This window comes from Ursus arctos, unplaced genomic scaffold, assembly GCF_023065955.2.
Source record: "Ursus arctos isolate Adak ecotype North America unplaced genomic scaffold, UrsArc2.0 scaffold_6, whole genome shotgun sequence".
In the NCBI taxonomy this organism is placed as follows: domain Eukaryota; kingdom Metazoa; phylum Chordata; class Mammalia; order Carnivora; family Ursidae; genus Ursus; species Ursus arctos.
This window is the reverse complement of record NW_026623078.1, coordinates 6587032-6609713: the sequence shown is the minus strand read 5'-3', so window position 1 is coordinate 6609713 and position 22682 is coordinate 6587032. Positions and strand designations below refer to the sequence as shown.

At 36.9% G+C, this 22682-nt stretch overlaps 1 protein-coding gene and 1 pseudogene across 1 annotated transcript; both read right to left on the bottom strand.

Moving 5' to 3' along the window:
• Positions 1 to 6972: 6972 nt before the first annotated feature.
• On the bottom strand, positions 6973 to 7941 carry LOC113249118 (olfactory receptor 4F4). The gene has a single exon (XM_026490670.2). It carries the CDS (start codon positions 7888 to 7890, stop codon positions 6973 to 6975), a length of 918 nt encoding a protein of 305 aa, XP_026346455.1. The 5' UTR covers positions 7891 to 7941.
• Positions 7942 to 10563: 2622 nt separating this feature from the next.
• Positions 10564 to 13961, bottom strand: LOC125281043 (olfactory receptor 4F6-like; annotated as a pseudogene).
• Positions 13962 to 22682: the final 8721 nt, after the last annotated feature.

The window sequence follows — 22682 nt, the reverse complement described above, 5'->3', positions numbered from 1 at the left end:
ATTTTACTTGTGAGATGCTTTGTAAAATACAAAATAGAAGTAGTTGTAAGAGGAATGTGGGTGTATTTCTGATCTCAGGGGAAAGCTCTTAATATATTACCTGCAATGTGTCCTGTAGTTTTTGTGTAAATACTATTTATCAGAATAAGTTCCCTTCTATTCTTATTTTTCTAGGGCTGCTGTAACAATTACCACAAATTTTGTGGCTTAAAAATCCAGGTATTTATTTTTTGACATTTTTAGAAACTAGAAATCCAAAATCAAGATGTTGATTCATCCATATTCCCTCTGAAGACTCCAGGTGAGATTTTTTTCTTTGCTTTTTCCATCTGTTGGCGACTCCTGGCATTCCTTGGCTTGTGACAACATAATTCCAATCTCTGCCTCTGTCTTCACATAGCTTCCCTCCTTGTGTCTCTTTGTGTCCTTTTTTGCCTCTTATAAGGATACCTGTTGGATTTAATGTCCATCCTAGTTCACTGTGATGTTATCTTGATCCTTACCTTACTAACATATACAAAAACAGGGGCTCCTGGGTGGCACAGCGGTTGAGCGTCTGCCTTTGGCTCAGGGCGTGATCCCGGCGTTATGGGATCGAGCCCCACATCAGGCTCCTCTGCTATGAGCCTGCTTCTTCCTTTCCCACTCCCCCTGCTTGTGTTCCCTCTCTCGCTGGCTGTCTCTATCTCTGTCAAATAAATAAATAGAATCTTAAAAAAAAACATATACAAAAACACTGTTTCCAGATTTTATCACATTCTTGTGTTCTGGATGGACATGAATTTTGTGGCGACACTGTTCAACCTAGCATACATTTTATACCTAGTGTGCTAAAACTTGTTAAGAGATTTGTTGAGAATAGGTATTGGATTTAATAGAACACCTTTTCTATGTCTATAAAAACGTTAGTATGATTTTTCTTCCCTTCATATACTTGATATAGTGAACTCCTTTGATTGATTTCCAACAGTTAAAACAACCTTGCATTCTGAGATACAACCAACTTACCCTGGTGTTTTCTCTTACATATATCAGTGTTTCTATTTTGTTATTACTTTTTAGATTTTTGTATCTGTGTTAAAAGGATATACAAATTGGTTTATTATTTTTCTTTCTTGTAATGTTATTGTCTTTTTAAAAACTCTGATCATTGGAAGGAAAGGATTAGTAACTGGTCTATAAGCCTTCTGTTTCATGGTCAAGAAAAAGCGTTGGGGTAGGGAGAGAGAGGCATGAGGAGGGGGAGAGAATGAATGGGAGTAAAAGGAAGAAATGACCTGGTCAAATATTCATGAATACACGGTAACTGGATTTCCTCCTAGTGGTCTTTATTAGAAGATAGAAAATGGAATGTTAGTAGGATATACGTTATCATTCTAGTTTTCTCATGGTAAATGAGCCTGGAGTTTATGTTTTATGAAATAGAACGCACAACAAAATATTAATATTTTCTTTGTACATATTGGAATATAAAAAGGAGATATGTCATGACCAAAATAGCTCTCTTTTTGTAAGTGATAAGAGTTCTTGTATCATTGGAGACTTCATCTATTATATCTGGGCCATGTAACATCCTCGTGCAACAAGAGAGAACCTGGGAGGTATGTTGGCACCTCAGACATAGTTTCACTTGTGTCTTACAGTTACCTGTATCCTTGAATTTTTAGAAAAGTGTGTAACTTAGTAAGATCTCTGATTGTTGTGTCTTTGGTATGGCCGTCAGACCCTTTATTTTATCTCAGTCATATAAACTGTATCATCTTTTTAAATATAGATTTCTAAAAGAGATTTAGAATGCTTTTTCTTGTTCCTTGTTTGGAGAATTCCCTAGTGGAATTGTTTTAAGTTTTTCTTTTTCATTGGAGTGGAATGTGGCAGTCAGGTTTCAACCAGGAGAGTGAAATTACACCACTTACTTGAACAGTGAGAATTTAATTTAAAGAATCATTAGGTGTAACGTGTTGAACTAGGTAATTGAAAGGATAAATGGTTGCAGTCTCCTCAGCTAACCTAATGCTGGCACAGTGGACCCTTGAATGAAACAGATGTGGTAGAAAGGAATGCTATGGGTAGTCTCTACAGAGTGAGCTTTTCTGTGACTTTTTGCTTGTTACTGCCACTGTAGACTCTTTGACCTGTCAGCAGCACGGGGAGATCTTTGAAATGGTACCATGTTTCAAGGACTGAGATCAATCAGTTGACAGTAGTTGCTGGCACTGAACTCTTTCTAAACTGGAGGAGATATTTATCCTTATGGGGATTCATATATGTATTTTGAGTATGTATTATCTTTCCTAATTTGAGTGCTTTGGCCTGCATCACTCTCCAAGTGTTTGCAGTGTCTGATTTCCAGTATGAAATCCTGCATAATATTTCCTTAGACCAAGACTACCCGCTTTATATCTAAGAAAGTACACATAAGCATGCAGAACAAAGGAACCCATTTTTCCTACATTGCATGACTAGGAGCTGTTGATCTGATAGAACATTGGAATAGCCTGTTACAGTTACACCTGAGGCACCAGTGAAGATGATACCTTGCAGAGTTGGGGTCTATGCTTCAATGTATATGCTTTGATCCTGTGACCTTTAGATGGTGCTGTGTCCCTTGTTGGTAAAAATACATAGGTTTTGCAAGCAAAGGGGTAGAGAAAATCATAAATCTTACCACAAATCTCAGTGGAGTTCTTGCATAATTTCTGTTCTCTGCCCTCACATTTTAGGTTTTGTTGTAGTGGGGAGACTGCTTCTTTTGGGAGACCCAGTACAGGTTATAATAAACCTAAAGTGTTTACCTGCTTTTCTGTCATTTGGGGTTCCTCACATTGGAAGACGAGCATTCAGAAGATCGAATTACCTCATTTTTATCCCATATTGGATAAATACCAGGTTGCTGCTTGTTAATGGGTGATACAGTGAAGAGTTTGTCTAAAACTAGGGATCCACTGAGGCATGCCTTGTTGGCTCCGTGATGGATGATAACTGTAGTGGAGCAACTGTAGCAACAGTAGATGGGCAGGAACACTTCAACCAGGGCTAACCTGCTCATAAAACACTGGCTCACCTCAGTAGACAAGTAACAGAGATCATCAGAAGAACCGTCTGAGGCCAGGGGGATTTAGAATGGGTGATAGAGGAGAATCTAACCATCAGCTATGAGCAACAGTGCTGCTGTAGCCTGTCACTCCTGTTTTAAGTCTTCCTTTTGTGAAAGTTAAAACAGCCACCACTTTGAAGAATCTATGACAGGATAAGGTAAAGGGAACTAAGTTCTTTAAAAAGAGGGATATGCTGTGGCATTTCTTGCTTCCAAACAAGGAGATGTTTCTCTACCGCAGGTACCTGAACACCTACCTGATGCTTTCTCCTCTGGCTTCCTGGAATGCACAGTAGTCCGTGTGGGAACGACTGGACATGCTAAGGAGTTAAAAATAAAAGGGTATTCCAGTGGGGTAGAGTTAAGAGGGCAGAGGAGTAGGGGACCCTAAGTTTGTCTGTTCCCTCAAATACAGCTAGTTATCAAATCATTCTGAACACTTGTGAAATGAATTGATGATGTGAGAAAAGAAATGGGGCAATTATGTAAGTAGAGAAGTGACCACTTCTGGAAGGTAGAAGGTACAGAGACTTGAGTCCGGGGTGATATATCTGAGGATACAGTGGAGGGGAGGGAGTCTGCTTAAGGAGGCCACCACAAAGTATTGTAAGTAGCAGAGCACAAAATTGGAACTTTTGTAAGTCTGCTGCAGTGGGGTGCATCCCCATCTTAAAGGTGCTCAGGTGGTGAAGTGGGGTGGGATCCAGGTGTGACAGTGTGGTCTCAGGTTGCTCAGATTCACAAGAAGAATGGGGGTGCCTGAGTGAAGCAGAATTCCCAGGTAGAAGAGCGGGCAAGCCAGCTGAAAACAGAGAGTCCAGGTGCTGCTTTTCTGCTCTTTGTTGCCATAAACTGCAAACTGCTGCACAGTTTTGTGACTGCTTTTCACGCAGGGGTCCAGCAAAAGGCAGAAGCATGGCAAGACCCCCCCCCCACCTTCCCCAGCAAGGAACAGCACAGTTCCATGACACAGGAGTCTATATAATTTGGAATTTTGAAACCCAGTCCCATACCTGAGATACAAACACTAGGCCATAGGCTGGGTGAACACAGTTCTTTAAAAACAAGAATGATTGACTGTTTTTCTGTGAGGTCCGCTGATGAGTGGGGGCTGCAAACTTTCATCTCCAGGGCTAGAGAGCCGGACACTACCATATTCATCCCACCCATCCTTGCTGAAAGTCTTCTGGGATCAAAACAGCCCCACATAGTGGAATCTGGAGCCACTTATGCTGAGCCGAGCCTCCTGGAAAGGAAGGTGCATTTATATTGGGGCAAGTGCACCTGAGAATCAGTGCAACAGACACCTCCCCCAGAAGACCAGCATGAACTGGCTCACACCAAGATTACTGAACACAGAGGGCTGGAAAGCTTCAGCTCTTGGGGAAAATAGTGTATAGCATTCATGGGATTTTTTCATTCTTTAGTATTTCAGTATTATTTTTTCATTTATTTTCTTGTTTTTTCAATTTTTTAATTTTTAATTTTATTTGTGCTATATATACATATATATAGACATATATATAGAGAGAGATTATAGACAGATATAGATATATTTTTGGTTCCTTTCGTTGTATTTTATTTTAAAAAATTTTTTTGTGTATATATAAGTGTGTTTCAATTTCCAATGTTGGGCTCTAGTTTCTTTTAACAAGCAGACCAAACCACACCCAGGATCTATTTTTTTGTTTTGTTTTGTTTTGTTTTTCTGGTTTATTTTCTTTTATTTTCCTGTTGTCATTGTTGTTTTTTTTTTTTTTTCTCTCTCTCTCTTTCTTTCTTCTATTCTTTTTAGGACAAAGGGATAAGATAGAGAAATTCTCCCCAAAAGAAATAATAAGAGGTAGTACTCACCGCCGGTGTTTTAATCAATATGGATATAAGTAAGATGTCAGAACTAGAATTTAAAACAGTGATTATAACTGTTAATACTAGCTGGGCTTGAAACAAGCATAGAAGACACTAAAGAATCCCTTACTGTAGAAATAAAAGAACTAAAATCCAGTCGGCTGAAATAAAAAATGCTATTACTGAGATGCAGTCTGAAATGAAGACCATGAAAATGATGAATGAGATAGAAGAGTGAGTCAGTGATATAGAAGATAAAATGGTGGAAACTAAGGAAGCTAAAAACAAGAGCAAAAGAGAACTAGTAATTCACAAAGGGAGATGTAGAGAACTCAGTGAGTCCATAAAGTGAAAATAACATTGAAAAAATGATAGCTGAGAACCTCCCTAATGTGGAGAAGGAAAGAAGCATTCAACTCCAGAAGGCATAGCGATACCCCCCTCAAAATCAATAAAAATATGTCAACACCTCAGCATATAATAGTGAAGCTTGCAAATTTCAAATAGAAAGAGAAAATCCTGTGCCAAACAATTTTTGTTTGTGCCAAACAAGAGATCTTTATTATCACATATGTATTTTCTCATGTGTTTTTAACCTGCTAATGGAGTTTCTATTCTTTTTTTTTTCCTGTGGCAAACATAATTTTAATTCTCTTATTGTTTGACTCTCATTTATTACTTCAAGCCTCACTTTAGAAAACTACATTCTTTTCTTACTTAGAATATTTAATCTACAATTTTTTTTTAGCCTGATTCAGTGATTCTTGCTGGAGAGTGGAACTATTTTTCAGATTCATTTGCCAAGTTTTTTTAAAAAATTATATTCCCTGTCCTTCTATCTTGACTTTGTGGCATGTCTTCCTAGGATGGTAGGGTGTATGAGCATGAGTACACCCTTGCAGATAAATATACACACACTTACAACTATGATGCCCTCAAATGAGCATCTGTTAAGATTGGTGGTCTTTCAAGTATGTTGGGATAAAATGAAGGTTGAGAACTTTTAGCTTGTTGGTATATAGGCTTTCTATATAGTACTATAGTACTATCAAGTACTATAATAATAATAGTACTTGATATTTATTGCATCCTGATAATTTGCCACAAAATGTGCTACTTCTATGATTTATATCTATTGTCTCATTATCCGTCATAATAACCATATGTATAGGTATTATTATCCTCCTTTTGCACACATGGACCTGAGGGTTAGGCAAGTTAAACAAAATGCTTGGTCATGATAAGTAGTGGTGAGCATAAGTAGAGTTGAGCCCATCTCTTTTTGACTTCAAGAGTCTATGGTCTTAAAAGATAGCGATGGAAAATGACATGGATGGACCAAAATGATGTACTTTGTGCCAACCTGCTGAGAGACTTGGATCCATCTATGTACCTTTTACTGCATATGAGCTCTTGTTGTATGCCACAGGATGTCAAGTGCCTAGCAGGCAAGTTTCATGTTGGAAGACTCCCTTTTCCTGTCACTCCTGATAATGAACTCAGGGATTATGGGGTGCTATGGTGACTGGAGAGGAAATATGAATTGTTACAGTGTGAGGAGTTTCTTTTCTAAACCTCTTAAAAGTTAGCTCATAAATATTCTTATCACTAAGCATATTTTTTGAGTGAGGCGAGGTATATGACCATGGCTTCCTTGATGTTTTTAGGGAAAATGAGCCTAGTGAAAATGTAGAAAAAATTAAAAGTCAGGCTAGTTTCTTTCTTTCCCTGTATTATGCTCAGTACTGCTCGGGTAGCCATAGGAGTGTACAAATATTGACAGATTTATGCCATTGTTCTGAGGATTAGTGAGATAATATTTTGAAAGCATATCAAGTTTGTATCTGTATCCAAAATATAAAATGCAAAATTGTCAAAGGATAAATTGAGGCAGTGTAGGTATAAGTTCTTAGACAATTACTAAGTGATATGGATATGGAAGGTAAGATTTTCATGAGGTTTACTTCATAATTCACCAACTTTAGTCTATGTCATTCTCTTAGATTAGGCTTACAGTTATGGGAGATCTAAGACTTTTCCCTAGAGTTCACATTCCATTTTCTGAGCCGTTTCATTGCAGTCTTCATGTCCTTGTTCCTCAGTGTGTATATAATTGGGTTCAAGAGAGGAGTGACCACAGAATAAAACACAGCAAGGAATTTATCTAATGATTTGATGGGGAATGGCCAGGCATAAATGAGGATACATGGTCCAAAGAACAAAAGAACTACTGTGATGTGAGCAGTCAGAGTGGACAGAGCCTTGGATGACTTGTCTGAAGGGCGTTGCTGGATGGTCACTAGGATGATAGCATAGGAGATGATTAGGAAAACAAAAGAACACACAGTGAGCACACCACTGTTAGCAATGACCATGATATCCAACCTATAGGTGTCTGTACAAGCAAGTTTGATAACCCTAGGTAGGTCACAGTAAAAGCTGTCAACTTCATTGGGACCACAGAAAGGTAAGGTCACTGCAAAGGCCAGCTGGCTCACTGAATGGAGGAAGCCAGTTCCCCATGCAGCAGTGACAAGGCCAACACATACATTGCCACACATAACTGTAGTGTAGCGAAGGGGGTTACAGATTGCTACGTATCTGTCAAAGGCCATGGCTATGAGGATCACCAACTCACTCCCACCAAAAAAGTGAAGGAGAAATATCTGAGCAAGGCAGCCCTTGAAAGAGATGACTTTGCGTTTGCTGAAAAAGTCAGCAATCATCTTGGGGGCTGTGACTGAAGACAGACACAGGTCAATGAGTGAGAGGTTAGCCAGCAGGAAATACATGGGGGAGTGAAGGTGGGAGTCAGAGGCTACAGTTATGACAATAAGAAGGTTTCCGCACATGATTCCCACATAGAATACAAAAAAGAACACAAATAGGAAAATCTGCAATTCCTGAGAATTGGAGAGTCCCAGAAAAATGAACTCCGTCACCATGGAGTAATTTGTGTCACTTATTGATTCAATCCAGGAAACAGCCTCTGTAGTTACCTTGGAGAATAGAGTAAGAAGGAAGTCAGAATTATTAGATTCCAATTCTAAGTCTCATTTTGTGTTATTCTGCCTACTCACAATTTGACTTTCTGTGGTTTATTACACAAAGACTTTCAAAAGGCACAGAAGCTAAACCCAGCATTTTGTCTCACACTCCTCCCTGATGATGAGTTATAGTGCAGTTATCCAAGCCTTCTTAGTATTTGCACTTATGCTAGGCTTATTCCTCATAAAATACCTTTGTTCATGCTGCCCTCTCTGCCAGATTAAGTCTATACCCCGTCCTACATTTAGCTCTTTTTCCTTGGGCTTCAAAACAGTTTATATTCTGTTACCACTCTCTTAGCTCTTAAATAAATGCAACGTTGTATGATCTTTACATTTAAATAGCATTTTATGACATGCATTTTTGAAAAAGTATTCTTAGTGGTTTTGTAGCCCGTCACAATATAATTTTATATTTTGGTTGTTGGAAACCTCTCTATCAAACTAAGACAGATCCTTATTCACAGTTTTGCTGTGTGAGGCAATTTTTAGTGTAGAAGCTTTGAATGTAGTCTGTGGACCTTTTAAGGTCCCTCTCTAAGACTTATTTTTACCATTTTTATGCATGTGGATACTAATGATATTCAATTCTTATGGTTATTATGAATTTTAAATGAAGTAGTAAAAGTAAAGTGTTTTGCTCAGTTTTTGTATTTAGTGAGTGCACAAGAGATTTAGATAATTATTAGTAGTAAGATTTATCTCCTTCTGGTTCACAGAGAAACCCCGGTTCCCCAATAATCATTAAAGAATTTTACTTGTATTCTAGAAATAACAAGATGATTGAATTTCAGTTCCCTGTATCCTTGTTTTCCCATCTTTAGAATGAATGCACTGACTCAAAAATTCTCAAAATGCCCACTAGGCTAATAGTCTATGGAGCATGAGCAAGGGACAGAATTTCAAAATAATTTTCATAGTCTCTGAGAAGCTTGGATAGAAACATGAGAGGTAAGACAGATGTAGAGATCCAGTCGTAGGGGAAGTTAAAATAAATAAAGATTCTAGAAAAGAAGGTAAGAGGCCTTATAGAGCATGGAGTTTATACCTATCATTTAGTAATATTGAAATGCTTAGAAGAAAAAGAATTAGTCCAAAATAAAATTAAAGATAAAGAGTAGAATAAGTAAAATAGCAGGAAAATAATAAAAGAAAGGTGCTTCAGTGGTGAAATGAAAAGTGAGAAAAACGCAGAAAAAAGTGCATGAGAGACAACGTGAAGGGGTTTAATAGGAGATAAAATTGGAAAAGGATTCTGGAATGGCTGCCAAGGATGTGTGTTTTAGTATGAATACAGCACAGAAGTACTGAAGAATTATATGCAATTGTTCAATACGTTTCTAACAACTAGTGAATAGTCAATACCTAGTAGCCGTTATTAAGATAGAAATAACAGGATGTTTGTCAACAGGATGTGGGAGATTTAAAAAAAGATGATGTAAACGATTTTATTCTGAGTAATTGTGGAAATAGATGGGTCCTAAGGAGGCATGAAAGTATAGTGGGTTATTCTTACCAAATTTCTTGGGGGAGTAGTAGTATTTCTTTTCTACCCTTCCCTAATCATGGTTATTGCATCACCCTTGGAAATTACATTTTTCTCTTTATTATCCCAATTCCATTCCGTAGCTCTATCCACCAATGCCCCATATTACTGTTTTCAAAGTTCTCTCTGAATTTAGCAATTCTAATTTTATTTCCATGTATAAAAATAAGTCAAATAATAAAATAAGGCATAAGCCCTCTTTTCCCTTCTGCTTAGCACAGAAATAAATGCTAATCATACTAATCATTAACAATAAAGAGAATGGGATTCCTGTTGTGAGATCATTTCTGATGTGACTGATTGGTTAAGATGGTTCTTAAGAATCCAAGTATGCAACTTAGAATGGAACTTCAGAATTTACTTATGTGCAACCATTTCATTTCACTGAGAGGACAAACTCAATACTCACATCTCCATAAGAAATATACCAACGGTGATAACTGACCAGTGGTTTCTCTTTTGCAGCAAAAAGACTTTATACCATGGTAACAAGTAAGAATACAGATACGCTGCTCTTCATCAAAGGAATTTCTTGCTCACTTAGTTAGGACATCTCATTTCCTGAGTGTACACTACTGAGCAGTGAGTGATGATGTTGGATTCTCAGTTACAGGGGACCCTTCACCACTGTAATCCTCTCAAAGCTCATATCTGGTTCTTCAAAAATGGTTCAAGGAGTTTTAGAAGAATTCCGTTGATTCTACGTTAAACATTAAGTTTATCGAAGACGTTTTCCAGAATCTTACACATTGGCCATAGCATTCCTGAAGAGCTAGCTACAAATGAACAGGAAAGTCTTTCCCTCTGTACTAGATTCAACTTAAAATTCAACACATAGGGTGTCATGTTTGTCCTAAATATCTTTTACCCCTCCTTAAAGAAGAGTCCCTGAAGTCTTCATAAGTTTCACTGAGATTGAAGTCAGGAGACTTGGGATTTTTAGTAGAAATTTACAGTGCGATTTTGGCATATCATTCAGAATCTCCAGGCCTTTAGTTTTCCTGCTTACAAATGAGCTCATTGTATCAAAAGCTCTCAAAGACAATGTTCCACAACTCTAGGAGTATGATTTGCAGCTTTATGTGAAAAATACACGAAACCAGACTATATTGGAATTGCAGGAAAGAGGGAAAGAGGTGGGTGAGAGAATACTGCATCCCGGTATATGGAAAAAGGATCCTTAAATAGAAAGGAAAGAAGAGATTAACCTTGAAGTTTCAGAAGGACTCAACACTTAGAACACTTGTATAACATATGCTAAGTTGTAAAGGGTGATCCTTGTTAATATTCACACTAACTTTCTAAGTATTTGAACTGACCTCTGGATCCTTCCATTTTTCTTGAAGATGCACGCGCAATTGAATTCTGCCAAATGGGTTCTTACTAATAGAAGCATCTCTTTACTAATAAATTGCTACATGTTGGTTAGTTCTGCTAACATACTTTACTTTCATCATTCCACCTACCTCCTTCATATCTGGAAGAGACTACAGCAATTTTCAGACCATGGAAGAGTTCAGATTTTCCTTTTTGCACTTTGTCTTGAAGGAAAAATTTCCAAGAGAATAAAGTGTGTCTGATTGGTCCTCCTTATTAGTAAGTCACTTGGTTAAGAGCCATTTATGAATGACCAGAGGCAGGTTAGGAGATCTGGAAATAGCCAGGCTGAAGTTTGAGTGCTGAGACTAAGTCATATAGTCTCACAGGTTTTCCCTTGAGGATATACACAGAATCATCTTGAGTCAAGGGCTGTTGTCACAATTTCTTGGCCCTTTAGGTATTTCTAGTAACTTACTGGATCTAAAGGTGATTTTTTATCTGAGGGAATGAAACTTTATTTCCTTATATCTATATTTCCCTTAATTTTCTTTATATTGATGTATATTGACATACAATGTGCTGTTACTTTCAAGTGTATAATGCATTGATTTGACAATTCTGTACACTACTCAGTGCTCAGCGTGCTAAATGTCGTCATGATCTGTCAACATAGAGCATTATTACAATACTATTGACTTTATTCCATATGCTATACCTTTCATCTCTGTGACTTCTTTACTTTATAACTAGATGTTTGTACTTTTTTTTAATGTTTTTTTATTATATTACGTTAGTCACCATACAGTACATCCCTGGTTTCTGATGTAAAGTTCGATGATTCATTAGTTGTGTATAACACCCAGTGCACCATGCAATATGTGCCCTCCTTACTACCCATCACCAGCCTATCCCATTCCCCCACCCCCCTTAGATGTTTGTACTTCTGAATCCCCTTTATTTCTCCCATCCCCCCACCCATCTGCCCTGAGTCAACCACCAGGTTCTTTTCCTTAAGAGTCTGTTTTTGTGTTTGAGATTCCACCTCTCAGTCAAATCATATGGTATTTGTCTTTCTCTGTTAAAGGTGACCTTTTAAAAGAATCATGGTGAAACCAATTAAGATAAAGTTCTCAAATTAAAATGCAGATGGATTAAGGAGACAATATATAATAATGCTTTAGATATTATACAAAGAGGATAGCTTATAGCATTTATGACTACTTTTGTATAAAATATAGGAAGAAATACTTTGACCAATAATAAGAAAGTCTCATTGATTATTTACCATTTTATTGAGCAGCTTTAATTACAATGCAGCAGTTACAACTGAGCTGAATCACCACAATTAATGTTTCTTAAATCAGTCATTGGGATGCATGCAGCTAATTTCTAGTTGTGCTCCTTGACTCATCAGACTTCCCAAGTTTTACTTGGAAAGGTAAAGTACAAGTAAAGATGTCAATCATCTTCTTTTTCCTAAGCACCCTGGCTTAAGTATAGGTACATTACATAAGGTGAGATCTGTGTTGGGTGCCTTTCTTTAGGTAATAAGATCCTTGAAATACTTTTATAATTATAGATACTCTTTTAGGGTGAATCAAGAAATGCTTCGAGGAAGACTGCAAAGAAAACAGAAATTTGCTGTTGACAAAATGGAACATAGACAAATTTTGCATAATGCAAAATAGTAGATTCTGTTTCTAAAGTAACATCGTGAAGAGTACACTGACAATCAAAGACTGAAGATGATTCTTAAGAGTTGTAATAGAGTGTTCCCCGCCTATTTATCTAACTTAAAGTATGATTAGGTTGAGAGTTATTTCTTTCTTGATTTTTAATGGCTGCTGGTTGATGTAAGCTCATATTTTATCCATTGGATCCACATAATTTCCATAAGAAATATTAATTGATTCCTAGTGATGCTTATAATCAGTATGAAGGTACTGATAAATAAAGCTCAATCATATGTACACGTATGTATTTACATGGAGATATAAAACAATTACATGAAAATTGAGTGTAGTCATTGATGAAATGGCAATTTAATTTTATAGGTCAGTAGGAATATATAACACTTTATTTTTCATACTTAACAGAAATTACTGCAGCTCTATTTGGAAGTGAAGTTCTTTAATTCAATACCTCTTTTATGTAGAGTTCTCAGTTTTTTAAAGGCAATAAAGTTGTATATAATCCATAGTGTTCATGGTGATCACAAGGGTCCTGATGGTCCACGACATTCATCTTGTGCTCTTACCAGTGAAATCTGTTATGGCATTTCCCTAGAACTTACAACTTGTCAACTCAGCTTTCTCATTGCCACCTTCATATCTCTGCTCCTTAAAGTATAGATGGCAGGATTTAATATAGGAGTGATGAGAAAGTCCACAATAGCAAAAAATTTATCCATTGACTTGGTAGAGAAAGGCCACACATAGAGAAACATACATGGAGTGAAAAACAAAACCACTACAGTGGTGTGAGCTGATAGAGTGACGAATGCTTTGGATAAATCTTTGAAGAATGTTGTCTGACAGTTATCAGATTTAAGATGTGTGATGCAACTAAGAAAAAGAAGGTGCCCATAGATATGAAGCCACTGTTGGCAGTTGTCTGTAAGTGTCCATGCATGCAAGTTTAATAACTCTAGGAAAATCACAATAAAAGCTCCCCACATTATTTGGGCCACAGAAAGGTAAATTTTTGACAAAAACAAACTGAGACACAGTATGAATCACCCCAATGATCCAAGCAGCCACTATCAAAAGCATGCACATTTTGGGATTCATAGTAGTTAGATAGTGGAGAGGCTTGCAAATGGCTGTGTACCCGTCACATGCCATGGCTATGAGCAGTACCATCTCAACTCCTCCCATGACATGAATAAAGAACATTTGTATCATGCAGTTATGGAAGGAAGTGATTTTGCAACCACTGAAAAGATCAGAGATCATCCTAGGAACTGTGGTGGATGAAAGACCCAGGTCAATGAGTCACAGTTGTGTAAGTGAGAATAAAAAATCACTGTTAGCATAATGAAGAGGTTGCCGAAGATAATTCCCACATAGAACAAAGAGAAGAAAAGAAAAGGGAAAACCTGCATTCCCAAGGATTGTGTAAGTCCCAGTAACAGGAACTCAGTTACCATAGAGCCGTTTCCTTGGTCCATTGAATCATAAGGAAGGGAAGACTCTAAAGTGACGTGAAAGAAATAAGAGAAGGAATTAACTTTGAGGAGTGCTTCACACAATGTGTTAAATGTTGATAATTTAAATTGGCTATTGACAGATCTTTTATTTAATTGAAATTAAATTATTTACAAAGTAGTGGGAACCCAGGGTATGAGTTTGGTGCACTCAGAGGTCATCTACTGATTTAAAGTGCTGTTCTTCATTCAAGTACATGGAGTAGTCAGGCATCTTAAGAAGTTAGAAAAGGACGCACAAATTAAACTCAAGGATTTCAGGTGAAAGAAAATAATAAAAATTGAAAACAAAAATAATATGTACTGACTCCCAGAAAACTGGAGAGTGTACATGAGCATATAAAAAATATTTTAAAAAAATAGACAAAGTTTCTAAAAGAATAATAAACAAAAATTAGAAATGAGCATAGAATAGTAACAGTTAACGTAACAATAGTTAAGGCACTTCTGAAGTCTGTTTCTCTTAAGTCCGTAAAATTATTTACCCTGAAGGCACACATAAATCATACTTATATTTGAAATGTTATAGAGAGACAAAAGCTTTATGTCTTTATATAAAAAAATAGATCAAACTATTCAGGAAAACCTCTAAAACTTGCTAGACAGAATTGATATCAAGAGAAAATTCAGAAATGTCAACTCTTTGTGTGTAGGTATATTCATTTCTTCCTTTCAAATCAAGGAAATAAGATAAAATATATATTATTTTCCTATTAAATTAGAAAACAATTTTGTAGTTATTATCAAAACTGGGGAAGCCCTAATGAAATAGATATCCTCATACATTGCTAGGGGACATACAGAATAATTCAAGCATTAAAGAAAACATTTTGAAATGTGTACCAGGAATCTTGACTCCATATCATTTGGTGCAATAATACTCCTTATGCAGTTCTCTGTGTACAGATAAATTTTCTGGCACAGAAATGTTCATTACACTCTACAGTGGAAGATTTTGAACAATTTAAATGCCAGACATTAGTTTTAAGTCTAGTATAATATTTGCATATGATGTAATGTAATACAGTTATTAAAATTAATGTTTATCAAAGAGTTTATAATAGCACTAGGAAGATTTTTCTTTAGAATATTAAGTGTAGTAAAAGTAAACAAACTGCATAGTCCAATATATTAAATAACAGTAGTTGATTTTGACTTTTTTAGAGTTTAAAAAAAATCTCCTTTTAGAGTTTGAAATAGTTTTTGGTACACATATTTTGTTTTTTTGATAAAAACATCAAAGGGGCACCTGAGTGGTTCATTCTGTCCTACTCTTGGTTTCAGCACAGGGCATGATCTCAGGGTCATGAAATCAAGCCCCACATGAAACTCTGAGCTCAGTGGTGAGTCTGCTTGAGAGTCTCTCCCTCTCCTCATTCCTCTGCCCCACCCCCCTACTCGTGGTCTCTCACTAAGATAAATAAATGAGTCTTTCAAAAAAATCGAAGAGGATGGAGAGTTGAAGGAATGCTAAGAATGTTTGAAAACAAGGATTGACTCATAATTATTGGAAGACAAATTAACTGAGGAAGTAATAGACTCTAATAGTTCTCACATTCAATCAGCCATATTCATAAACTGCCAGAAATTGATTTATAGATGTGATTATTAAGGTGTGTGGGGTGGTGGCAGTAAGTATAGCTTAGTAACTGAAGGGTCCATATTATCCATATTAAGCTTCTTACAGTTTATATAAAACTATCATTAAGTTGGCACTTTTGGGGGCATTTCTATCCAGATAATTGACAAAGCATCTCCCCTGCTTCACTTTGACTAGGGCTCACCATTTGTAATGAATTCTGGTAACCATGGAATAAGTAGAAAGAAAATAGATGTTCTGGTGGTCCCATCCAGTTCAGAGTGAGCAAGGTTAGTACTGTTGGGAAATATTTAGGAAATATTAAGAGAGACACAATAAATGGTCAAATAAATAGAGACAACAAAGTGCAAATGGCACAGAAGAGACAATGTTGTGGGAAGAATATGGAGACAAGCAGATGGAGACAAGTAGGTTTTATTCCTTTCCTATTTACACAATATGAAATTATTTTTGTTACCTCTCAATTTTTCATTGTCTTCTACCATCTCTTACCTATACCTTATTCTATACTCTTTCTGGCATTTTCTCTGAAAACCATGTTTTACCAATTCATTCATAGTGCCATCACTGGATTTCTTATTCACATTTAAATCATCCAAATTGAAAGGGCATAATCCTTTGGGGAGGGATATTGAATCTGGGGAGCAGGATAGCGTTAAAAGATCATCCTTATTTCATGGAAGAAATTCATGCAATATCCTCTCTACCTGCTGAAGAGGTGTTTGGTGACTTCCCAAGCTCACCATCAAATTCAGTCTGGAGAAATAAAGTTGAAGCTGACTTCCTGAGATCACATGAAACTAAGATAAAATATGTAAAGCCAATACTACAGGATCTTATCATAAAAGTGGGTGTTTCATTTTATAAAATCCATTAGAATCTCTGAATTAATTTGTCATATTTGGGAATTCCCATTACTTTTAAATTAGTACTGCTGAAATAGTGTTGTCTTGGGGTTTGAATGATAATTTTTGTAAACAAGATCCCACACTACATGAACCTATTAGTCTAAAGACTCTGAACTTCCATTTAGAACATATAATTTAATCTATTTATGAACTCTAATTATTATAACATGGACAATCACAATGCAAAATGTGGAACTGAGTGTAATCAACAGGGTAGAATCAGAGTCGGTAGCATGTGTGAAGGACAGGTAGGAAGAACACATAAAGGGGAAGAATGAAGGTGTATTGGAAAGAGAGTAAGAAAGTAAAATGATGGATAGGAGAAGAAATAAGAAAATCCTAAAAAAAATCCTAAAAGACAAATATGGAAGATAAAATGATGATCAAAAAAGGCATTGGCAGAACATTGCACATCTTTGCTTAGGTTGCCTGAGCGGGTTTAAACCAAAACGCATTGATAAATTACAAACACCTGGGTGTGAACCTTACTTAGGTTTTCATTCACTGCTTTAAGTGTATTTTGCCTGAAGGTATGGAAGGTAATAGCAGAGCTGTAGGGAAACTGGCCACTGATACAAAGACCAGTTAAGTCTTTGAGCATGTGAATCATGGGTGTGGCAGTGGGGTTTGGTAGAATGGAGTGGGTAGTTGAACATGGTGGTTCACCAAACTGACAGGTGAGTCATCACTAAAAAATTAGGAAGTAACTGATCAAAAGCATCCGTTTGTCCTCCAGGCGCTATTTTACTTTCCCTCATTCTAGTATTTATAGCTTTTCACAAATCTAAAATTAAAATTTTTGATATAGTCACCTTTTCTGCTTTTTCTAACACTGTGTCACCTGCCTAAAACAGTGGATGGTATGTACAAAAAGTCCAGGAATTATGTGATGAGTGAATTTCCTAGAAATAGGTACTAAATAATTCATACAAGACATGCAACATTAGCCCTTCCAAAGACATAGAGAAATTGTGTTTAATAATACCTTCTCCACAAGCTTATATTTCCTGGTGATAACCCAGTTAAATGTACATAAAAAGTGAGTAGCTGAGTGAAGAAATTTCCACTTTTTCTGTTAAAAACATCTCAAATTACCATGTATCATTGATGAGGACATCCTGATGACCTGAGAGAGCTTGTTTGGAGAAAAATACCATGTAGTTGTTTCTCTACCTTTTTAGGAAACCCTGGTGATTTTTTGAAGCTCTCAGGAGTTCAGAAGCCAAGTCTCCATAGAGTTTGCTCATTCCTGTTAGAAATGTAACATTTTTCAGTCATTCAGGGCCTGGGGAGACCCATCTTTAAACAGTAAATATAGATACATATTAAATAACAATTAAGATGATAATTATAGATTTGTATAGATGTGGGAAAGAACTTTGAGAGAATCTTGTTCAGTTACTTCATTCTACAGGTAGAGAGCGAACTCTGTGGGGGTAAATGGCTGGCCAGAGTGTTCTCAGCAACACATTCACAGAGCCAGAACTAGAAGTCAGCCTAACTTCCAGTCCAATGTTCTTCCTCAATAATGCTCTCTACCTGCTTAATAGAAAGAATTATGAAAAGACAGAATTATTTATATTTGAAAGGATAACTTTAACCTATTTGTATGTGCCCTATTCAACCCATTTTTGAAATTTCATTTAAAATAGAATTGGCTTCCCTTCCTGTAAGACTTTTTTTTTTTTTTTTTTTTTTTTTTGCCTTTGGGAATTTCTCTTGCTTACCCCCTTTCATGTTTCTTCACACAACCTGGTCAGTCCTTGAATTGAGAGTTCCATCTCAGAACTTACAGCTACCAGCTCCTCTGTACCATTCCCTGGCATGGGGCCAGAAGTTTTCTGACTGAGCATAGCCTCTCAGACTAGGCATTGGCTAGTTCCCTCAAATGTGAAGGAAAGAAATACTGAAAGAGAGGGAGCCACACCAGAATCCTGGAGGTGGAGGACTAAGACTTTATTCCTCTTGTTTAGAACAGAATTTGGTTCTCAAATAGTGTGGGAATAGTTGAGGACAGGTGTTTGTTTTACAAAGTGAAAAAAAAAGTTTAAAATGAGTTGGAGAGCACAAATGTCAGAAACACATGATCTTGGAAAATCTTCACTTTAAGGAGACAAATGAAACATCAAAATATATGTGTATGTATGTGGAATTGATTTGAGAATGCAATGCAATGATTGAAATTTGAGAATAAGAGAGTAATGGTGTAGAATAAAAGGAAAAATATTTTCAATAAGAGAAAGCTTCAGACACAAATATTTTGCAGAAGAGAAGACACTGAATAAGAGTTAAGCAGGATAGAGAGAGGGATGCAACAATGAAAAGTGCAGTTTTATAATTAAAAAGCATCTTTCCTATCTGCCTGTTCAGCCACAGGATGTAGGAAAAGAGAAATTCAGAGAGCTTTGTCATAATTTCTGTATATAGCCTTCCCTCAAAGACTAAGCTCTATATAAGATTCTTCATAATTGGAAATAAGTTAATTAGCTTCACAAGAGAGTGACCTGTTATCTCAGAGAAGACCAATCCTGAGCCCAGTATTAATTTCTTTTGGGGGACAAAATGTCTGAGTCATATTGGTTTCCCATGAGAAAAATGTAAAAGAATTGCCTGGTGATGAACAGGGGTTGAGGGGGAGGGAACATTTTGAGGCAATATGTTCGTTTGCGGAAAAGATCCCTATATAGACTACTTGATATTTAGGATAAATTGTTTGAAAGCACTAGGATGAGGGGATAAGGGTGAAAACATGTTCTGAGTGGACAGACATACCTTCACTTGTAGTACCAAACTTGAAGAAATAGATGTAAAACCGCTAGATATGTAAAGATAATCCTTAAAACTGACAGTAAGGGGGTAAATTGATCATTTTCCTATTATCGGTTATAGGCAGTGTTAATCTGTATATGCTTACCTGTCCTTTCAAACTTTGAAGTGTGCTCGTTGAAGGTCTTCTTGAATACTTTTGAATTCTATTTTTCTGAGTTGACTGGATGTAAGTAAAATGTGTATATAATTGGATCAATTTCTTAATAGATCAAGGCAAAAAAGGTAAGAGCAAAAAAGAGGAAAATGTAGAAGTTTTTTTGAGTTGTTCCTAAGAGGAGCATGTTTACCTGAGGGAGGGACTCATTCAGAGGACCTACAACAAGTCATTGATACCAGCCTGGTGCATCTTGTAAAAGTAAGGCTTTATCTATTTTGGATGTGGAGATATAAAGAATCTGATCTCCAGGCTATCAGGAAGTGCCAGAGTGTGGAAGATCTATCTTTTTTTAGAGCTGTATTTGTTTAGAGCTTTATTTTATTTTCTCAGTTCAGAAACAGGGAACATCATACTTCTCTTGCTGCAGATGATAGTTAGTCTCAAATTAATTTTCACAAAGTAATGACATTATAAAATGTATAAGCAAGGATGCAAACTGGAGAATAATGTGGGCTGATACATTAAAAAATAAATAGGGATGCATGGTTAATTACATGAATCATAGTATATATAAGATGAGGTAAAGTAATTTATTTGCCTGGAAGAAGCACAACTACTCTAAGATGAGAGGAAAATTTCTCTTATTGCCTCACAACCCTCGAAGGCTCTTCTGCAACCCAGTGTCCCATAAAATCATTCTATCATGTCAGTGTGCTCCTGTCCTGATATACCTGTGTTCTAAGTCAGTTACTGGATAGCAGGGCAGAACAGCTTATTAAGATGAATGAGGAGTATCTAGGTAGAAATAAAGTCCTAAGGAGTTGGCCAGTCAGACACAGGGCAAGCTGTGACGTGAGAGCCATCCTCTGAGGAATGGATCTTGGCTTTGCTTGGCCACAGAGAAGGCTGCTGGGTCAACAGGAGCTGGGGTTGCTAATGTAGGGTTTATGAGACCTGGAAGTATCAGAGAGGGTGAAGACCACTGATTTATAGGCCGCCCCAGCTGAGATTGGCCCAAGCTTTGACTTGGCTTAAGTTTACAAAAGGTACTCATTAGCAGACTTCACTGTAGAGTATTGAGGACACAGGGGCAGAGAACATTAACTGAGAAAAGGAGAAAGAAAAGGGTGGAAGTACTGTAATCCTGTGACCTTTGATTGAATGTACAAAGAGAGCCCAAACAGTATTCAAGAAATTATTCACGTTACTTGTTTTTACTCTTTGTTGGTTTTATTCATTTATTTAATGATAAATATTTGTTGAGCATTTTCTGTAGAGTTGTTACTCATTAACGTTATAGCAGTAACCATGATGCACCCAGCCCCTTCCTCACATGGAACTTAAAATGTAATGAAGAAGACATATGTTGAATAAGAAGTTATGAGTGTAGCTGATGTTATAAGCATGACACTAGGTAGTGCTATGATATATACAATGCAAGGAGCTCTCCTGGACCCAGGTTCTTGGAAGTGTGTCTTGATATAATGATGTTGAAACTGAGATTTGTAGAATAAATAGATGTTAATAGGCAAAGCATGAAGGGCAGATGTTTCAGACACAATGATTACCCAGTGCAAAGCATCAAGATGAGAGAGAATGGAGTTTATTTTTTTAAAGATCTTATTTATATATTTTAGAGAGGGAGAGAGCATGAGTAGTGTGTGGGACAGAGGGAAAGAATCTCAAGAAGAATCTGTCCTGAGCACAGAGCCTGAACACAGTACTCCGTGTGGGGCTCAATCTCACAACCCTGAGATTATGACTTGACCTAAAACCAAGACTCTGACACTTAAGGGACTGAGCCAACCAGGTGCCTGGAGAGAATGAAGTTTTTAGGCAAACAAAAGGAAATCAGATTTCCTCTGGAATTGTAGGGCAAGAACATGTTGTTCTTTCAGCCTGGAGAGGGGGATGAGAGCCAGGTCTTGGATGGCCTGATAAATCTTGAAATGGAGTATTTTAATTTAAGAGCATTGGCAAGTATGTGAAGGGTCTTAAGGAGAAATGATCATGTGCTTATATTTATACTTAAAAATCTCTCATTTTGTATGTAGATAATGGGAATAAAGACAAATGAGCTTTGAAGGGGGAAGACACATAGTGACTTAATACTCAATTTGAAAAATGACTTGTGAAGACTTAGACAAGAATGGTGACATTCGGAAGAAAACAAAGGACATATTTAAGAGTGTTTAGAGGTTGGAATTAATAGGATTTCCTGATTTATTGAATATTGGGGATTGTGGATGGAGGAGTCCGTTATTACTTCTAGATTTTGAGGAACTGGGTTAATATTGGTGCCACTTATTGTGACTAGGGACCTGAAAGAAGAGCAGGTTCAAGGATGAGCTGATAAGTTTCAGATCTGCTGAGTGGGAGATGTCCTTGAAGCATCAAGTCAGTAGGCAGTTAGATTTATGAAGTAAGAATTCAAAAAATAATACCCCAGCTTTGAAGCCCCTAGCTGAGAAGGGTGCCACCTAGGGATAGAATATAGAGTGAGAAAAGGCCAAAGATGCAATCCTGAGTAGCACTGAGTTTGGTGGTGGAGCAGGTGAGAGAACCCCAGCAAACTGCTACTGGGAAGGAATTCCCAAAGAGTTGGAGGAAAAGCAGGAGCCTGTAGTGTCTCAGAAGCCCAGTGGATTATTTGTAAGAGGGAGTGTTTAGCAATGATCAAGAACTTCCCATCCAGATGAACACCAAAGCATTAAATTAAGTATAAAGGATTAATTTACATGGAGGAAGCAGAGATATTATTTTTAAAGGTCCTGGAGAAACACAGGACCAAAAATATAGGCATTGGTTTCCTTAATTGAGTAGATTTTGTTTAGAGAGCAGTAGAAAAAAATAGAAATGAGATCATCAAAAGTTAGGCTAGAGGGACGGGGTAAGAAATCATGTGGGAATAAGGCAGGTAAAGTGGAGGAACTGGGAGCAAAGGGTAACATCTTCCTGGTAGAGAGCTTCTTTACCATGCTCATTGTGCAATAATTTGGGCTTCTTCAGTCTTCTCCATAGTTATTAAAAAAAAAACAAACAAAAAAAAAACAAAAAAAACAACTTTTGTGTCATAAATAGTCAGCCATGATTTGAATTTCAAACTCTTAATCATATTTGTGCACACATACTGTAGGAGAATGTACTCTCTGATTATTATTTTACTTCACATCTGCAAAATCTCA